The 20,102-nt window shown below is 38.8% G+C and overlaps 1 protein-coding gene across 2 annotated transcripts in view; it reads left to right on the top strand.

The window, feature by feature from the left end:
- The window catches only part of MYOM1 (myomesin 1), an 848,953-nt gene that overhangs the window by 674,995 nt on the left and 153,856 nt on the right, over positions 1 to 20,102 (top strand). For both annotated transcript variants that reach the window (XM_044065566.1, XM_044065567.1), the window contains exon 21: positions 7,190 to 7,304. In XM_044065566.1, coding sequence (XP_043921501.1) covers positions 7,190 to 7,304 — 115 coding nt within the window. The remainder of the gene's footprint in view (positions 1 to 7,189; positions 7,305 to 20,102) is intronic.

Genomic DNA, 20,102 nt, shown 5'->3' with positions numbered 1-20,102 from the left:
ACAGAACACTGTCACAGACCCTTAGCAACCCTTGTGCCATGGCTGTGGTGTAGCATGTGTGCCATTGACTATTATAGAGAATTCATTAATTGTGTTACATTGCAGTTTTATGACATCTAAATATATTTTCCTTGTGATCCCGATGCACTGCAGTTTTACTTTGTGTTAGTGTGGCCATGACATTAAATGTTATTTTTTTATGTATTGTGCATGTTTTTTTATGCCATTGGCTATATATTTAGCCATTGGCATATATTAACATTATAATACGTAAGTCTGGTCCGCTTTCATGGCTCCGATTTTATGTTTGAAAAAATGTAAACTGTTTTTTTGGTTTACCTTTCTTCATGCTTACGCTTACGCTACACCTGCACCACTTCATGAATCACTATATACCTTAATTTGCATGCTACACTGCTGCACATGGGGTAATTAGCATACATGCGCTGGGAGCTGCGCAGCTCTAGCATACGCTGGTAGTGCACGTGGAAACAGCTCGTACCTGAATTGCTCGGTGGCCATATTTGGCACTAGATCGCCGACGCTACTCTGGCTCCTGGTGCAAGCTTCATGAATCCCAGGGTGAGTCTTAGATCACACTTCATTTTAGGAACAAGTTTTGTTGTGGGTAAAAACATGTTCTCACTTTCATATCTCAGAGTAGCATATATTTCATTTATTATACCCCACACCCCTGTGTATTCCATTTATCCATTTTTGTTTAGCATTTTATGTACTATACTGTTTTGCATAGATTTCACTGGGTTACAGTATTTTACTTTTTATTTCAGGGAGGTTTGTTAGTGTAATATTTTTCTCATATACAGCTTACTATATGTTTTTGCTGCCAGTGCCTCTCCTTGAGCTCTAGTCAGCAAGATCAGCTTACCCCTGGACCTAACTAGACACTCTTCCAGAGATGAGACTGAGGTGTCCTAAAGTGGCATTATGTTTTCTACCTTAGGAATCCCATACATTGGTCCTAGCCCTGGTGTTCAGCTTGAAGTGACATAGGGTCATGAAGCCCAGAACTGAATCAAATTGGATAAGCAAATTAATTTTGTTGTCTTGCTTGTCCAAATATAATAATTTTTCTCACTTTTAAATTGCTAAGTTTCAGCACTGAATACCAGGCAGGACAGTGATGCAGCAGTTAGCGTTGTCACCTCACAGCAAGAGGTTCTCTGGTTCAATTTTCAGCTGGTGTGCCTTCTGTGTGGAGTCTGCATGTCCTCTCTGTGTTCGCGTGGGTTTCTTCCAGGTGCTCTGGTTTCCTCCCACATTCCCAAGACATGCTGCAGGTGGAATGGACTTTCTAAATTGGCCCTAGGTGTGTGTGTGTGTGTGTGTGCGTGTGTGTGTGTGTGTGTGTGTGTGTGTGTGTGTGTGTGTGTGTGTGTGTCTGTGTGTGTGCGCCTTCTGAGTAAGGTTGGGCACCAGGCTGGCAACCCAACATCGTAAAGCTCTACTGCCACTTGTTCTGAGGACAGATGATCTGCTGTGGCAATCCCTAATGGGAGCAGCCAAAAGCAGAAGATGAAGAATTTTCAGCACTGAATACCACAAATTCGATGTCATGATTCAGTTGCACTGAAATAATGGTGATTTGTGTAGTCTGTCTGCCTTTCAAGTGCTGTAGGCCTGAAACAACTAGGACCAAGGGTGAGAAAAAATCAAAAAAACATGCAAGCAGTGCTGTACATGTGAAAGAATTAAAGAGCTCATTACACTAGACCAGTGTATTTTTGCTGGAAGTATTTCATTTTATTTTAATAAACTTGGACTTGCATTGCTGTGGTTTAAGTTTAATTTGTAATAGTACTCTACTTTAATAGCATTGTCGCCTCACAGCAAGAGGTTCTCCCGTTCGATTCTCGGCTGGAGCGCCTTCTGTGTGGAGTCTGCATGTCCTCCCCACGGTCGAGTGGCGTTCGAAAGACATGCATGAATGGGCGTGCCTTTGTTGAAGGTTGGGCATCGAGTTGGCACCTCAGCACCATAAAAAATCTACTGCCAATCATTAGCGGACTGGAGTTCCACTGTGGCGACCCCTAACCGGGAAAAGCTGAAAGAAGAAGATCAACAAGAACTCTACTTTAATAACTTTTTATTTACTTTTTATTGGTTTTACTGATGTTCTTGTGTTCTGAATGTCTGGTTTCTTTCACTTTTGTAATATTTTCTTTATATTTTGAAAAAAACTAAATACCAATTGGTTGCATTTTTTAGTGTTTTATGCCTTGCCTAAGTGGTAGATGATTTTTATGTGCATGCATACTGTATTGTCAGCTTTTTGTAACTTTGTAACTTTGGTAACATGACTTTTTTCCTAGTTAAGTGAATAAGACAGATATTCCCTTCCGCCTTTATATGGAGAACATCAATATCTGTGCAGTAACTGAGACCTGGTTCAAGGCTCCAGAGAGCAATCCTGCAATACCAGGCTACAACTCTTACCACACTTTTCGGCCACCAAACCAGTACCGAAACACTAAAGGTGGAGGAGTGTCAATATTCACCAAGGATATTCACACCACCAGGCTAGTTGCCCAACACAATGCATCTGAAATTCTCCAGGTGCAACTAACACTAGGTAAGACTGCAATCCAAATTGTAGCTTGCTACACATCCCCCACCATACCCCAAGATTCTCACTACATCTTTCCGAACATGCTGGAAAATATTAAGATAGAACCAAACACCCTAATACTGGGTGATTTTAACTACCCTGCCATTAACTGAGAAAACTACTCATGTACCAACACCTTTGCCCAACGGTTCTTGGAATTCATAAATTCCAATGCCCTGGATCAACTAATCCATAGTCCCACCAGGGACTCCAATATCCTAGACCTGGTCATTACCAACATGGGAAATCAATGCTCCACACCTATGGTCACCCCCTCATTAGTCAGGTCTGACCATAAGCTAATCACCCTTAACATCCACATCTCACCCCCACCCCCCAGTAAGGAAACCTCCAAAAAAAACTTCTCCAAAGCCAACTTCATAATACTCAAGTCAGAAGTGACAAACTGCATGACACCCATGCAGACGGGAACTGAAAGTTCAACTGCTGAATCCTACACTAAGGCACTGTATGAACACATCCACTCATGCATAAACCGTGCCATCCCAAATAGAACCAAGATGCTGTCATCCAAAAAAAGGAAGCCAATCTGGTGGTCCCCTGCCATAAACAAACTTTACAACAAAAAGAAGAAACTGTTGCAGAAAAGAGGAAAATTCCAGGATGCAAAAAACTCCCTTACCAGCCTCAGTAAGAAACTGAGATCCCTCATAAAATTCTCCAAAGCTAGTTACGAAAATAAAATTGCCAAAGATTCCAAAGACAACCACAAGGCATTCTATAACTATGTCAAGAATCTAAATGGCAATGCTCAGATCTGCTCTGAGCTAAAACAGAATGGCATTAAATATACTGATCCCAAGGATATTGCCAGTATCCTGGCAGATCGATTCAGTGCCAACTTCACCCCCTCTCACCCCCTAAATGGCCCATCTCAATACCGGAAGATTGCCAAATTCCGGTAATAATGGCCACACAGGTAAAAAATGCACTCTCCAAAGCTAAGAATACAGCATCCATGGGACCAGATGACATCCTGGGCTGTGTACTGCATGAACTACAATATGAACTGGCACCTCACCTAAGTGTCATGTTTAATCATAGCCTCACCTCAGGTTTCGTGCCCACTGAGTGGTGCAGAGCTACAGTTATCCCACTCCACAAGGGGGGATCCACCTTGGATCCAGGAAACTACTGTCCCATCAGTCTGACAAGCCTTATCTGCAAGGCCATGGAGTGTATTATCATGGAACTTATAAACAAAGACATTGGCAACCTTCAAACACTAGACCCCACCCAGTTTGGGTTCGTGAAGGGCCGATCTTGTCTTCTGAACTTGATTGACTTCATTGAATCAGTCTCCAGAGCCATAGACAAGGGTAAGGTGGTCCACACAGCCTATCTAAACCTTGCCAAGACCTTTGACACCATCCCCCACTCTGGAATCATAGATAAACTTACTAAGCTGGGCATTAATCCCTACATCACCCAATGGGTTGTTAACTGGCTTACTGATAGAACCCACACTGTAAAAGTAGCCGACTCCAAATCCAGATCCAGACAAGTGACAAGTGGAGTACCTCAGGGTTCAGTCCTGGGACCGCTCTTGTTTGGCATCTACTTCTCTGAAGTACAGGCCAAAACTAAGGGACTCTGGCTAACAAAGTTCGCAGATGACTGCAAACTGGGAGCCATTATTGAATCCCCAAATGATGTGGATACTCTACAAAAGGGCCTTACAGAAACAGATGCTTGGTGCCAGAACCATGGGCTCAAGCTCACTGCCAAGAAATGTATAGTTATCCCCTTTGAAAAAAAACATGTATCTGTGAATTACCATATAGGTGGCAGTACACTAAACACCGAAAGTGTGATAAGAGACTTAGGGACACAGGTGGACAGTGGTCTCACCTTCGATAACCACAACAGTCAGGAAATCCTTCTATGTGGCATACCTCATCACTAATGGCTTTTCATCCAGAAAAAAGGAGGTCATTGTCCCACTGTATTCATCCCTCATTAGACCCATTATAGAATACAACGCCCCGCTTGGTATGTACCTCTCAAGACATCTACAACAACTGGAAAGGCCACAGAAATACCTCACTAAAAGAATCACAGGCCTAAAGCAGATGCCCTACGCCGACCGCCTTAAAAAACTCCAGCTATACTCTGTCGCATATCATCTACTCAGAGGCGATCTCTGCTTAACATACAAGGCCATGTCAAACCCAGTGCTGTTGGACATGCTACACTTAAAGAAATCCTAATCCCTCAGAGCCACACGCTCCATGGGATCTAAACCTTGTCATCACAATAAACAAAACATGCTGGAGGGATCGGTTCCTGACCCAGAGACTCCCCAGACTCTGGAATAGATTGCCCATACATGTCAAGCAGAGTGCCTCTTTGGCCCTCTTCAAAAGGAACCTTGACGGTTGGATGGGAGAAAGGAAATTCACCCCAGGGATCACGTCAGTCGCCCTGCTAGACAGGAGTCCAGGGAAGTAAATAGTGTGGGAAGAAATAGCCAGGGAATTGCTATGGCTAGACTTGTATAGGCCATAGGGCTGATAGCCTAGTACCAACCTATGAACCTATTAAGGTACCATTGGTCTTCTGCTAGTTTTGAATGTGTTTAGGTTGTGGTGCTTTTGTGATTATGATGTCCTTTTATTTACAATGTGGCGCTTTTTCTGAATTTTTTTCTGTACCTTGTGTTTCACTATTATATTCTGTAGAGTTTGTATTACACTAAAGTCTGTGGTCATTTTTTTCCATTGTAGTCTAAAAAGGGTATAGATGCAGTTTGCTTTGTTTTCTTTTCTTAAGGTAATGTAATCAGAATGTACACATTTTGGATAATTTAATCAAGATGTATATAGTTTTAGTATTTACAAATCCCATTAAATATTTGACTTCATTCCATTCTGTTTTGTGGCTCCACTGCTGTGTGTGTGTGTTTGTGTGTGTGTGTGTGTGCGTGTGTGTGCGTGTGTGTGCGTGTGTGTGTGTGTGTGTGTGTGTGTGTGTGTGTGTGTCTGTGTCTGTGTGTGTGTGTGTGTGTGTGTGTGTGTGTGTGTGTGTGTGTGTGCGTGTGTGTGTGTGTGTGCGTGTGTGTGTGTGTGTGTGTGTGTGTGTGTGTGTGTGTGTGTGTGTGTGTGTGCGTGTGTGTGCGTGTGTGTGTGTGTGTGTGTGTGTGTGTGTGTGTGTGTGTGTGTGTGTGTGTGTGTGTGTGTGCATGTGTGAATGTATATTTATGTACAGTTATATAGATACAGATATATATGTATATACATTCACACACAGTTGCCTTGTCTGACCATTCCGTATTTGATTGTTTCTTCATTCCCACTTCTTTTTACTTGATATCAAGGTGCTTCAACAAACTATTAGTTTAAGGATGTGCACACTTATGCAGCCAGCTTATTGTACATTTTTTATTTTTTATATTTTTCCCCCTAAAAGATTTGTTTGTTTTTCAATTGAATTGTACAGGTTATAGGTCACATTAAAGGTGGGAAAAGTTTTGAAATGATTTATTGTGGTCCTATTTTTTTATATCACAAAAACATGGCATTTTAACAGGGGTGTGTACACTTTTTATATCCACTGTATGTTTATTATAACTATTGCAGTCCAATTAAAAATGCACTTCAGTGTCTAGAAAAATTTATGGCTCAAGTACCTAAGACTGGTTTTGTTCCTATTGACTGACACCCTTTGCCAGGCAGCGAGCAGTTTGGTGCAGACATGCACTAATTTTCAGTAGGTGCAGTGAAGTAATTTCTTATGTGTAAAAAGTACACTGTTAAACATGCCCTTTATACAAAGATTTAGACAAATGGCTTATCTGAGCTGAGACCATTTTTTTTCTCCACATTATGTATTCTCTCTCTTATCAGTTTACTAAAATGTCCAGGTATACATCAGTGTCACCTATATGGTTCTAGAAAGCATTCTACATTTACACATCTTTCTTTAGAAGATCATGGGCCACTCTTTTTGAAACTGACAAAAAATCCCATATGCTTTTTCATAGCATCAGAGTTCCTCCATACTCATAACATGGGAACGTTTGTCCCAATACCTCACTTTATTTGTATAACATCTTTCAACCTTTGTATTTTTTTTTTCAACCACACTTGCTCTAAAAGAATCCATGGAAATATCTCTTTTCAGGCTGCTGGAAGAAGAGTAGGGTAGTGCACAAATCAGTCTAAGAAAAACTTTCTGGGATTCTACTTGTACCTTGATGCCATGACACCATCTGCAGAAACTGTCGTGGTGCTCTTTGCTGAAAGTAAACGTCTGTGTCCTGAGTATATCCAAATAGCTCAAATTCTGCATTATATAATATTATTAAAAAAATGCTATTTCTCAGGTTCATTGATTAAAATGAACATATAAGTCAATGTATTATTTGCTTTCAAAGCCTATACTGGCTTGTCAAAGATTTAAATGTATTTTGTCCTTTTTCTGATGTGTTTGAAACTTTAATGTACTGCATCCTTTTATGAATCAAGAATTAAGTGTTTTCACTACCTTTGTCAATTTCAATGTCTTATGAATCTTACCTGTTTTCTTTGGTTTCCTCAGGCTTCAGGTCTGAAAGAAGGCGTGAGCTATGTTTTCCGTGTGAGAGCTGTTAATATGGCAGGAGTTGGAAAAGTATCTGATTCTTCAGATCCTATGATTGCAGAAACCCGACCAGGTAAGTCACACAAGTAAATGTTATTTTCATTCTAATAAATATGATAGTTTAACATCCGCATTTTTATTATTCAAGGAACAGACAGACAGACAGCATTTCAGAAATGTTTCTGGATGTCATCAGTCTCCCAGAATTACTTGGAGATACTCATCAGTGTTCTGCTTCCCACAGGCAGAATATACTATTTGTTTTCTTACATCGGTTCATAGGTTCATAGGATGATACTACCCTTATAAGCCTAGCCAAGAATTTTGCACGTTTCCACAAAGTCAGCACCTGTTTCCCCTGTCCAGCAGGGACACAGGTGGGATCTCAGGAGTGGATTTTCTCTTTCCCATCCAGTTGTCCAGGTCCTCTTAAAGAGGGATAGAGAGGTACTCTGCTTGACATGGAGACATACCTCTCAACCTCTTAGTGCAAGAAATATGGACAAAGACACAAATAATGGGGGGACAAAGGCCCAAAAATAGTGACACTTTTTAAATATTGCTCTTACAAACTTAAAAAGTTAATAGAATAACATGTTTTGCATTAGAATAAATTTTCTGAAGGATAAAAAGTCTTAAACTCAAATGTCTGCCATTATTTTCTGACTTCAGTCCTCAATGATTTGCCAGTGATTTGCCAGAAAACTAAAATTTTATGAGGAATGGACCAAGAATGCAAATCAAAAATCTGGGCATTCTGCGAAAATCTGGATAGTAGAGAGCTATGCATGGAGTGGGATTCTGTTCCACAGATGGGGGAGTCTTTGGGACACAAAGATATCCCACCAACAAGTTCTATTAATGTCACAGACCAGGTTGAGGTCTTACATGCAGATTGCATGAGTGAAGTTTGACTTATGGATATGCAGCAACTCCGTCAAGGCTGGGTCTGAGATGGCCTTGTATGCCACACACAGGTCACCCCTGATCAATTTGTATGAGACTTGAGTAGAGGGACAGGGCTTTTAGCCTATCTGTATAGGATAGGTGTTTGAGACTCTGGATTTTCCTGGTCAGAAACCTCTGTGGTCTCTCCAGCTGCTGCATGTGCTTGGCAAGGAGATAATGGATTTGATAAGGGAGGATTTCAGGGATGTTATGACCTCCTTGTTCCTGGATGAATACCCTTATTTATGAGGTGGGCCATGTAGAAAGTCTTCTGTACAATGGAGGCAACATGGTGGTCAAACGTCAGGTTGCTGTCAACTTGGGTGCTCAAGTCCCTCACGACTAATTGCATGCTTAGTACATTGCTATTAATATGATATTTAGTGGGGATGCCATTTTCCCTAAAGGGGGTAATGATGCATTTCTTGGCATTCAGTTTGAAGCCATGCTTCTAGCACCAGTCATTAGTTTGGGTAAGGCCCTCTTGGAGGATTTTCACATCACTAGGAGAATTTAAGACAGCGCCCAGCCTGTAGTCATCTGCAAACTTTGTCAGCCACAGACCACTGGTTTTGGCTTACACCTCAGAAAAGTATATCCCAAACAGTAGAGGCCCCAAGACTGATCCTTGGGGTACACTCATTATGGGTCTACTACTAGAGGTGGCTTCCCCTATTTTGACTGACTGGATTCTATCAGTGAGCCAGTTAGCTAACCATCTGGTAACATACGGATTGATGCCTAGCTGGGAGAGTTTATCTGTTATGCCCGAGTGGAGAATAGCGTCAAAGGCTTTGGCTAGGTCAAGGTAGGCAGTGTGCACCATCTTCCGCTCATCCATGGCTTCGTTGACTGTTTCAAAGAAGTCAACCAAGTTTAACAGGCATGATCTCTCATTGACAACACCAAACTGTGTGGGGTCAAGCATTTGGAGGTTGCCAATGTCCTTCTTTATAAGGTCCATGGTAATGTGTTCCATGGCCTTGCAGATCAGGTTAGTAAGGCTGATGGGCGTATAATTGCCTGGGTCAGTGGATGTTCCACCTATGTGTAGAAGGATAACAGTGGCTGCCCTCCATTTAGCTGGGACAAAGACAGTGCTCAGGCTTTGGTTGAATAGCTTGCTTAATGGAGCTGAGAGGTCATGTCTGAGTTCATGTAGTCTCCCATGGAGACTGTATTTTTTGCCTTTGAGAGCGCATTAAAGACCTGCTCCCTGGTGATGAGGGGAGGGGAGCAGGTGCTGAGGATGTCCTGGTTTACTGATGGGGGACGGGGGGGTTGAAGTTTTCACTGAACCTGTCTGCCAGCAGGTTGGCTATATCTACGACATTTGTGTATGTGGTGTTATTGACCACCAGTTCAGAGCAGACTTGGGTGTTACCTTTGAGATTGTGGATGTAAGTGAAGACGTATTCCTTTATAAAAGTTGCATCAGTATGTTTTTCTCTTAGTAAATGCCTTCATCCATAAAATAAGTCTGGTAGAACTTCAAGTTCTAACATCACAGATCCAAACAAGATTAACAAAACCAGAGAGACTGTTAATCAAACTGAAAGTGAACTATTGCTCACAACATTTTAAATGGGAACCTTGTTCATAAAGGCAGACAGCACATTAAATATGAAAATTAAGTTTTACAAATAAGGTTAAACCACAGTACCAAGAACGTGGATCTCCCCATTACCATTTTGTTTTCAGTTTATTGTTTCTAGTTTGCAATTGGGCCACTATAGCATCACTCTTGATGCCGGGCATAGCCTTCATAGGCTAGGGCCTCCAAGTATAATCAAGAAGTATATAGCAGTATACATGCAAGTTTGGTTTAATTTTTTTCTTCTTTAGGCTGTTAGCTTTCCCATGAACAACTCCAGCAGTGAGAGGTAATGCCACTATAAGAAGAAAAGGTCTGCAGGTAGCCATGAGACTTATATTGATAACTTAACCGTAGTACTGTACCCCTTTTGATGATAGTATGTGCTAGTATTTCCTATCCTAGCTTCTTTATCTATTCCCAGTTACAAGTCTTTAGGACAGGATTAAAATGCAATAAACCAGTAAGTGCATGTGTAAAATATTATGGTACTTTTATATTATGTCGTGTATTCTGTTCCTTTTCATTATGCATGCAGTCACAGAAATTATAAAATTTGCATCAACAAAGCTGTGCTACACACTATTATTTCACTTCAAAATAGATGTTCCATTAGTTGCTTATTAACAAAGACCCGTGTGTACTAATGTTTCATTTTATTTGTGTTACTTAATAAGTGAATTGTTTTTTACTTATACTATATTGATCGAACACTAGATATGTTTTAATTATTAAAAAGTAAACATTTAAGCAGGAGACTCCTACCAGCATGTTCTCTGGCTAGGTAACTGCAGTATTCAGGGAAACTGCTGTGATGTACTTTCCATAAGTGTAGAATTGTTTTCTGCCCTTCATAGTTTCTCTGGAAGATATCATTAATCTTTTATGCAGTGCTCCATCAAAAAATGCTGGTTCCATAGTAGGCCGTCAACCTGTGTTCCAAACAAAATCAACTGAAAAAAGACAAGCTCAGTGTGAATGTTCAGTATATCATGTACAACAAGAGGCACGATCCACAGAACGTAAGCATTTGGTAACTTGTGAGCTTGATACTTAAAAACAGTTCTTCCCTCTATTTGTACTCCTGGCTTTCATTGCTGGAATGTCTTTATTCTCATATCTTAAGCATCTTGGATAAATAGGCATCTTCCTTTCAGTTTATGGATTTGCATGAGCTGAGTTGTCCAGAAACAAGTTTGGTAAAATAGTTCCTCATCATTAGTGAAGCTCATTCCAGGCTACAGGGGAGGTATTTTTGACTTTTGCTAATCTTCTGTGAGGACTAAATGTTTTATAAACTGTGCATTCTTGAACGTGTATCATTCCATCCTCATTTAGGCATGCTCTCTGACTTTGTGAGCCTTTAGATCAAGTAGGTCTGTGGGTTAGAAGAAAACCTTCCCTCTTTCTGAAAATGAGGAAATGGTCAAACTGCCAGCCTTCTTTAATACGCGAGTCTAGACCAAGTCCAAGATAAAAATACCACAATATCCTCTTAATATCTTCTAGCCAGATTCTAATCAGCGCTCTCAAACAAATGGGACTTAACCTATGGTAACTCAAACAGTGATGCAAACCATCCACTTTTCAGGACTCTGGTCCTCACTGGCCACTTGAAGGAAGGTTTATATATTCCAACCAATCCCCTATTCTCCTCTGCCCTGCCTGTTATAGAGAGCTACCACTCTGGTAATTATCACTGTTCATTAAGGAATCCAAGAGCTCCAGGAACTGTCAGTCACATGTTTGTGGTTGGTTTTCATAGGGCCATCCTGTATTACATATCATAGCCCCTATCAGCTGTTTTATAAGTCTAACCAAGTAATGTATATCACAACTGCATTCTGGGAATCTAATCAGATGAGTCACTGCTCACTTCACCAAGGATACAACTGAAAAAAATAGGTGCTGTTTAATTATTCCTCTGTTACTTACCTATCAGATTAACTGTTAAGCAGTCATGAAGACATTGTGTCCCTGTAGCAAACTCTTCTACAGGTTATCTAGTGTAGGGCCAAATGTATACCAATCAGGTTCTTGCAATGTGCATTTGCTTCTTAGATAAGATTACATACTTCATTGTAGCATAAAGGTTAGGGAAGCTCATGCATTATTTGGCATAACAATACAATAAAAACAGTTATTCTATAGAACCACATGCAATACTTAACTGTTTCATTATCCTTTGCAAACTGTTTTAGTATCATGATGGCCTTGTAATAAATTCCCATGCATGGTATAATGTAGTCAGTTTAGTAAACAACCAAGCTATCCAGTGTTACAAATACTGTAACTGTTATCCACACCACAGTGTTTGTAACTCTGCTGGTATAACTTCTGTTGATATAACATGTTTTTCCTGTTGACCAGGATCATGGCTAAAATTATTTTCAAAAACAACCACCCCACCATGTTACAAAAAAATGAAAACATGAGTAACTCCAGCAAGTCTAATAAAGTCGTCTGCTCCCATGGATGAACATGTATTTAACGGCTGTGATTTCATCCAGAGAACATACTGTCCTAACAGTTAGCAAAGGCTTTACACAGGGCCAGCGATTGGGTCCAGTAAGGTCCCTCTCCCTTATGGGGTCCTGTACTAGGATATAACAGAGTCATTATGCCTTACGTGACCCAGAGATTTGCCTGAAAGACATTACAGCAAAGTCTTAAGACATTTTCCTATGGGAGTCTTTCTCCTGTAGTAGTTGCAAGTTTTGTTAGTAGAGTGGTCAATTCCCATCATGCACTGCACTTTACTAGTGGGTAGTCCAGTATTACTACTAACCACAGCTTCATGCCTGTTGTATGGCTCATAGTCCCGTGGTAGTTAATTGCTGTTGCTGAGTGCTCAACAAAGTTTTCAATGCAAATCTGTTTGGCTTAACCATCTGATTTTGTGTATTATTTTATTTACTGTCTCAAAAGTAATTTGAAGACTGAAAGAGAAGTAACATATTTTCCCTTGCTGACATGGTGATTTAAGAATGTTTGCTAATGAATACAATTACAAGAAATTAATTGTGCAGTATTCAGTCTCAGACAGTATGAAAACAAACACTAGTAAGCATAAAAAATAAAATAATAACAGGTACTGTGATGTGGGATAATTCTGATCACTAAGACTGTGACAGAATGTTACCAGTTCAGCAAAATGGCAGGGAATGGCTTGCCAAAGTCACCAACTGGGGCAAAATAATCGTAGAGAAACTGAAACATGAGGTTTGTGTACTGAGTGGTGGGAGGCAGAGGTGGATGGAAAAATGATTCACTTGGCTGAAAGTAGAAAAACAGTAACAGAAACAGTTTGACTCATAAATATACTGCAGAGGTATCGCTGTTTCGGAGTTACATAACAAATGGTGGTGGGCGCAAGCACAACTTTAAAATGGTTGGTCTGTTGAAGAGGAGTTTTGAGGGGTAGTATATTACTGAAAGCTGAGCAAATTGAGATTTATTTTGTGTGTTCTACTTACAGCCATATATGTTTCATTAGGGCATTCTGATTTCTTCCCACTGGTCAAAACATGATATTTAATGACCGCCCTAAATTATCTCTACATATAACCCTTTCTCTTACCCTGGCAACCTGGATATATGGCTGGAAAACATCTATGTATATTCATCCACTTACCAAACTTAAAAAATAAATAAATAAAAATAAACTTTCAAAAATCATTATAAGTGGGGTGGTGTATGAGTAAGGTCATTTCTCAGCAGAGGCACCTGAGATAATTATTACTGTTATTGTTGCACATTCTGAGGAATTTTAATAGCTTTATGTAGTTTTCTGGAAAAACACTGATTGCAGCAAGTAAGAGGATCAATTGGGTAAATAACTTCAACCATTCAGAGCAAGTGCAGGAGAAAAATAGAAGCTCATGAAGGCATAAAGGGGTAATAATGAGATCAGAATGTATATTGGAGGTTAGAAAATGTTCATGTTGGTTTTAGGACCCAGTCTTGCCATATCCATTAAGTGCAGCCCCACTATCTCATTTATCATGGCATCGACAGACATTGGGCATGAGAGGTGAGCAGGGGTGTAGCCAGAGAATATGATATCATAATCTTGTGTGTTTATTGCTGTCCTACAACCCACTTGTCATTGAAAAAATTTAACACCCCCAGCACTTAACAAGATGTTTGCATCACTTTCCTGATAAAACCATTAAATGTATATTGTTTCAATTTATGAAACTGTTACTGGATGCATTACTTTAGATAGCTGTGGGCATAGTATGGCTTAAAGAAAGCCATGATTTCTCTAAGTAATGTGTAGAAAAGAATATGTCTAACTATACCCTTGTAAGTAAGAGCTGGAGACTGTGATGAGTTACAAGATTTTATCAGGTTTTATGTTTCAAAGTGAGCCTGTTTCAAGTCAGATTGGTGTTGTCTTCAGCACCTCCCAAAGATCCTGCAGTTTGCAAAGCACTTCAACTTACAAAAGTAGTTTTATTTATTTATTTAAAGTTTATTAAACAAGGAAGAGCACATATCTACTTAGACCATTTTTAGGCTCAATACAGTGATAAACAACCAAAGAAAGAAACTATTTAATATTATTGCCAACAGTGGCAATGTGAGGGTAAGCATGCAGAAAGGTATGTAACATAAATGAACAAAATTATAAGTAGACATGATGCAAGAATAAGGTTAGTAAAATAGGCAGGAAGGGTACCTGTACACTGTCATAACATCATATAGTATAATGATTCTATGGCGAAAATTATATGCAAAGAACAAAGAGTTTACAGTGTGTACGACTGTTGGACATAGGATGTGAAGGAGATTAAGGCATGGGGCAAATTAAGGGAAGAAGAAGGGGAAGGAGGGAGAAAAGAGATAAAAAAATAAAAAATAAAGTATGGGGGACTACGGTGAAATGTATAGCTTCCTCCCACCCAGATAAGAAGATTCTGGCAGTACTACAGTAGAGTGGGAGGATGCTTACAAGTAAGACAGGGTGCATCCACCTGATGCAGCATCATGTAAACATGGGGCCTCAGTGGACCATCTCAAAGGTTCCTTATAGTTTATGCCTGAGTGAGGTAAACAGACTTTGAAGGAGGAACTATAGGAGCTGTTGGCTCTGAGAAGTCATCCAGGAGTCCAAAAGTTTGTTTCTGTTTTAACATGTCTTATGACAAAATATAAGCTAAAAAAGAAACATATTGTTGTAATTTTAATACACAGCAATAGCATACATTCCTGATACCTAATATAAAATAGTCTTAAGTTCAAGAAACCAGCAAGTAGAGGGAGAGGTGAGGTGGTAGATGGGGAGGGTGGCAGCTGAGAGGCCCCACCAAAATAGTCCAGATAGGGTCCTGCAATTGCTAACACCGGCCCTGGTTTTACAAAAAAAAATTTTAAAAAGACCTTCAGTGGCACAAATACTGTTGAGTCACATAAGAAAGGTGTACCTCATTTTTTTATCTCAATATTTAAAAAAAATGGAGAAATGTCCATTACTGCCTTCTCCAGGTATGTTTCTAAGTGTTTGCCAGAAGTGTAAGCCATGTACTATATCCACATCCCTAAGAACAACAGTACTAAAGTACAGTAGTGTACACTTACCATAAATGTAGATGTTCGAGTGTATTCACTGTTGCAGTCCTGGTTACCCTCCCTCCAGACTTCTCTTTACTTCTACCTATCCTTTTTGTTTGGCATACCTTATATCACTGGTATTTGCTTTTTGCACCATGTAATTGCTTCCTATTTAGGGGGCTCCTGACATCTGGGGCAAGAAAAACTGATGTAATGGCGTCGGCTGCATGTTTTATACCCATGACGTCCTGACGTCATGGAAGAAGCGACACCATCTGACGCAGAAATCCCAAGACTCTGGTATTCAGGCCGACTGAGGGCTACCTGCAGGCAGATAACCCAAATGTAATGACTGCAACAGTGAAACATGAAGAACATCTTGTAACATAATGAGTAATGGATAGCAATTGTAGTCTCAGGAAACACTGAACAGTAATCATTGCAGACCAAGTACACATAATTATAAAACTATAACAAGTTTGTTCCTTCTCTTCTCCATGACCTTTCTGGAACTGAACAAGGAATCTGTTAGCTAGTTAGTTCATTGGTAAACCAAGTAAGCTCTCTAAGAGCAAGTATTTGTTTTCAAGATCAACCCACACAGCATTACCTGCTTAAATTCTTTGCTCAGAATCATACAGAGAGAAAATGGAGACTGAGTAAATCAAACCCAGACTATGGAATGCATCCTGTTAGCAGTTCATAATCTTCATCCTCTCCATTAAACTTTCAGACATCATCTCTTCCCCTGGTCTTTATTATGGCATGCTTTGTACACTGAACAGTTTTTAATTTCTTACGCTGTTTGCACTGACATTCCTGGCCAGTACAACCCACTACAAACTCTTTAAAGTTCAAAGTTTCTAAGTTCAGTTTGTATTCTTTTCAGAATGTCTTTTTTAGATCATCAAGCTCTATTATTTGTATCAATCTTGAACATCAGACCTTATATGCATCTAATTTCTTCATTAAATAAACACATTTATTATCTAGCCTACCTCGCTTAGCTACATTTTGTAGCTCTGTCATCTCCAGGTCATTCCTAGTAGTCTCAGTTAAACAAAGCTTAACTCAGCTAAGAGAGAGAGGGAGAGGTAATATCAGTGTATGCCTTTCATATTCATTACATCTTCCTCATTGCCCTCTTATTTTTAACAAGGGAATAAATCCGAATTTGATACTGCAAGGTGCAATTTTAGTTGTAGTTATCTGCTTTAATTGTTATTAATGACCTTAACCATAACCTAAATAGTTTTACTATTTTTTTTTCTTATGTGCAATGTACAGTATAAAAGCATTTTAATACTTTAATTAAATAAATAACTAAATAAACTTCTGAAAATTGGCACTGTGAAATGGTTCATCTTGCTTATATTTCTTTACCAAGCAATTGTCTTGTTGTTGTGGCAAGTATGAATTGCTCAGCATGTCTGATATATGCACCTCTTTTCCTGGCTCATAATGCATAGCTAAGTCATGTATTGCAGTCTCAATAGTATTCTCTATGACCTTGGTTCTAGTTTCTACTATGGTTTCTTAAGTATGTATTTTAGTGGTTAATGTTGTGTGCCAACCAATGCACTTTTCCTATAAAATATTAAATACATTTTTCATAATCATATGCTATGGCTAGCAGATTTTTGCCTACTAAAGAATAACTTTTCTGTAATTCTGTAAACTCTGTTCACCTGTAAACAAATATTTTTTCAATAAACAACTAATTGCCTTCTTGCTAAATTATTGCAACGGTTCCTTTGTGTCTGGCATCTACTTGTAATGTGAATGTTTTGCTCACATTAGAATTAGATTACTTCAGTATGTGCACTTCAGTTGCTAACTGTTAAAGCATTTCAAACTTTTTCTTGTTTAGTAGTTTTAGTGTTTCTACATTTTATGTTCATGTAATTCCCTTAATGCCAAACTTATGTCCTTCATTTTCAAAATAACCATTGAAAGAAATATCTTGAGCTCTCAAGAGAGTCTGTTTGTCCTGATGAGGTGGAGGCATTTAGACTACTGCTCTTACTTTCTTTGTGTCTGGCTTCAAGCCATTTTAGTAGTAAGACTTGACTCATACACCCCATTTCTGTAACTTAGAATTTATACTTACCTGTATTAAGATTGAAACTGTTCTGGCTCAGTCGTCTGTGCAAGTCAGTCTCACATCATACTGTTCTTTGGTCTGATTTGATTATATCAAAAATACCATCAAACATTTGATTTTTTGCTATAGTTCTCAACTATTTTGGTTAATAATGAATAGCAAACGTGTCACAAATCTGTATTTTCTTATAGACAAAAGTATATAGTTTGGAATTTTCTTCATCAAGTTTCATTTGCCAAAATTCAGTGGTTCATTTCAAGCACAGAAAAATACTTTGCTCCTAGTATGGCAGATACCCTTTTTCATTTTTTTACAAACTAGGCAGTGTTCTGTTTAAAATGTTTTATAAAGATCTTATGGATCTGCACAGATACACATTTTGTTTGACTCTGCAGCAGCAACTACATTGTTATCCCATTTATTGGACCCAGTTTGCTTCTTAATCACACAAATAACATGATAATTTCATCTTTTTTTATTCTAATCTGCAAGACTAGAGATTTCCTTTGAAAATGCACTACTGGAACATGCACTACAGAGCACTCCGCAGTATCTGTGTAAATATGCTAAGTTCTGAGTAAACAGCCCAAGACACTTAATTATCATTATCAGCCTAAATATTTTCTGATCCTCATTAAAACTATGCATTCTTACTATAAATTCTTGCAACTATGCCAGTCCTCTGACAAGTCAAATGACCCAACATCAGAGGTGCATTTACTGTATAAACTGAACAAAAACTGAATTTTGTATATCTTTTGGATTTTTGTAATGACAAAATAAATAAGCAATTCATACAACAGAAACTTCAGGTTGTTCTCCTTCAGCCTGAATTATGTGAATGTTCAAGAAGACATTCCATTACACTCTGTACCAGTGTCTAAACTTAAAGTCATAGTTTGATTAAGGTTTAATGAATTTAAGATTTTCCTCCCAAATTCACAACTCATTTTCTATCTGCACTTGCTCACTGTTATTCATACAAATTTTCAACATAGATCATTACATTGTTCTAATGTATGTAGTCTTTTTTTATTACAAATTGGTTTTCTTTCATTTTACACAATATAACAATGACATTCTTTTTCTGTGGTGTCTACATACTTGATAAAGGGAAAGGCATTTATTATCATGCTTATAACCACACTTCATAATCATGATTCTTATTTTACTCTCCCTACACATTTTACTTTATTTTCCCCATTTAAACATTTTAATAAAATATGCCAGTTTGCGCACTTCAAACTCTTCTGTGAGCTCTTTTAAGGATGATGAAGTAATTTTACCTGCTTTGCACAAATCATTTGAACTTGAATTCTGATTCTTTCAGTAATTTTAGCCCTGCAGCACTGTGATACCATATGAATCTGTCTTGAACTAAAAAAAATCATGTAAGTCATCAATTTCACAGTCTTTGGCTCATTTCATTAATTTAGCATCGTAAACATATAGACTTAGTGGGACATTGTAATTCAGTAATATAAGCGTCTATAAACTCAATCGGACCTTGTGCCTCTAGGAAAAAGAAATGGTTGATATATGGCATATTCTTTATTCTTTATTCACTTACAGTAACTCTAAAACTTCTTTGTCATCAGAAAAGTGTTCTGCCTTTCTCCCTCTCAGAACTGAAAGGCATTATAAACTTTCAGGACTTCTTACCGTACAGCATAACGGAATATTATGCAATGTTCTTTTCTAGGCAGTCACACATAAATCAAATTTCTGCAGACACTGTTTTTCATACCTCAGACAAATCACAAAGGAAGAGAAATGTTTACAGGTGACTGCAGCTGTAACATTTCTCAAACAGAAGATGAAATGGCTTATTTTGAGTTACAGCTAACACTATAAAACATTTGTTTTTAGGATGTCCCAAAAATATTCAGCAGAACACAAACTCATGTGAACAATTTCATCAGATTTTGCTGTAGACTGCTAAACTAATTCAGGATACCAGGCCATATGATGCATATTTCTGAAAACTGACACAGACTAGAGGTACTAGGTTTCTTAAAGCTATACACATGTATTACATATATCGTATAGTATTTATGCTGCACAGCCTACATCAGTGAAATGTATTAACAGCCTCAGGACGTACATGGTACAGCATAAATGCTTAGCTAGATTTGCTGCAATTCAGCCATAACACTTTTAGGTTGCATACTGTCATAGGTTTATGAGTGATATTTAATCTGCAAACATGTGACCCACCTGTCCTGCCCTATCTTATATGCAATACAATGATCTGTGACATATGCCACTTCTCTTCTCCCTCTTCCCTGACTTGTCTAGTGCCTGATGCCACTAATCAAACTCCAGTCAGGGATCCATCCCTCTGTGCCATAGAGCTAGGTGTAAGCAACACAATGAGCTTAGCTTCAGCTGTACATCAAATGCAGCATAAAGTATCATGGGTTGGTATGTGGGTTATGGAGCTCCAGCTGGTGAAACAGTTTAGATTAAAGCCTTTCTCTTGAGATTTAATGAGCAAAGACAAACTGCAAAGAATGTTATACACCATGCACCATTCATATAATTACAGACTAAAGTAAATGGCTTTCATTTCTTTCCTTAACAAAGCTTTCCCTGTCTTGCTGTCACACCAATCACTGAGTTTACGTCTGCTGTCATACTGGAGCCAACACTGGAGAAATGTGGGGGTG

The sequence above is a fragment of the Protopterus annectens genome, chromosome 3.part0 (assembly GCF_019279795.1).
Source record: "Protopterus annectens isolate FY-2018-M chromosome 3.part0, PAN1.0, whole genome shotgun sequence".
NCBI lineage: Eukaryota > Metazoa > Chordata > Ceratodontiformes > Protopteridae > Protopterus > Protopterus annectens.
The sequence above is the reverse complement of the archived record's forward strand: the minus strand, read 5'-3'. Positions and strand labels throughout refer to the sequence as shown.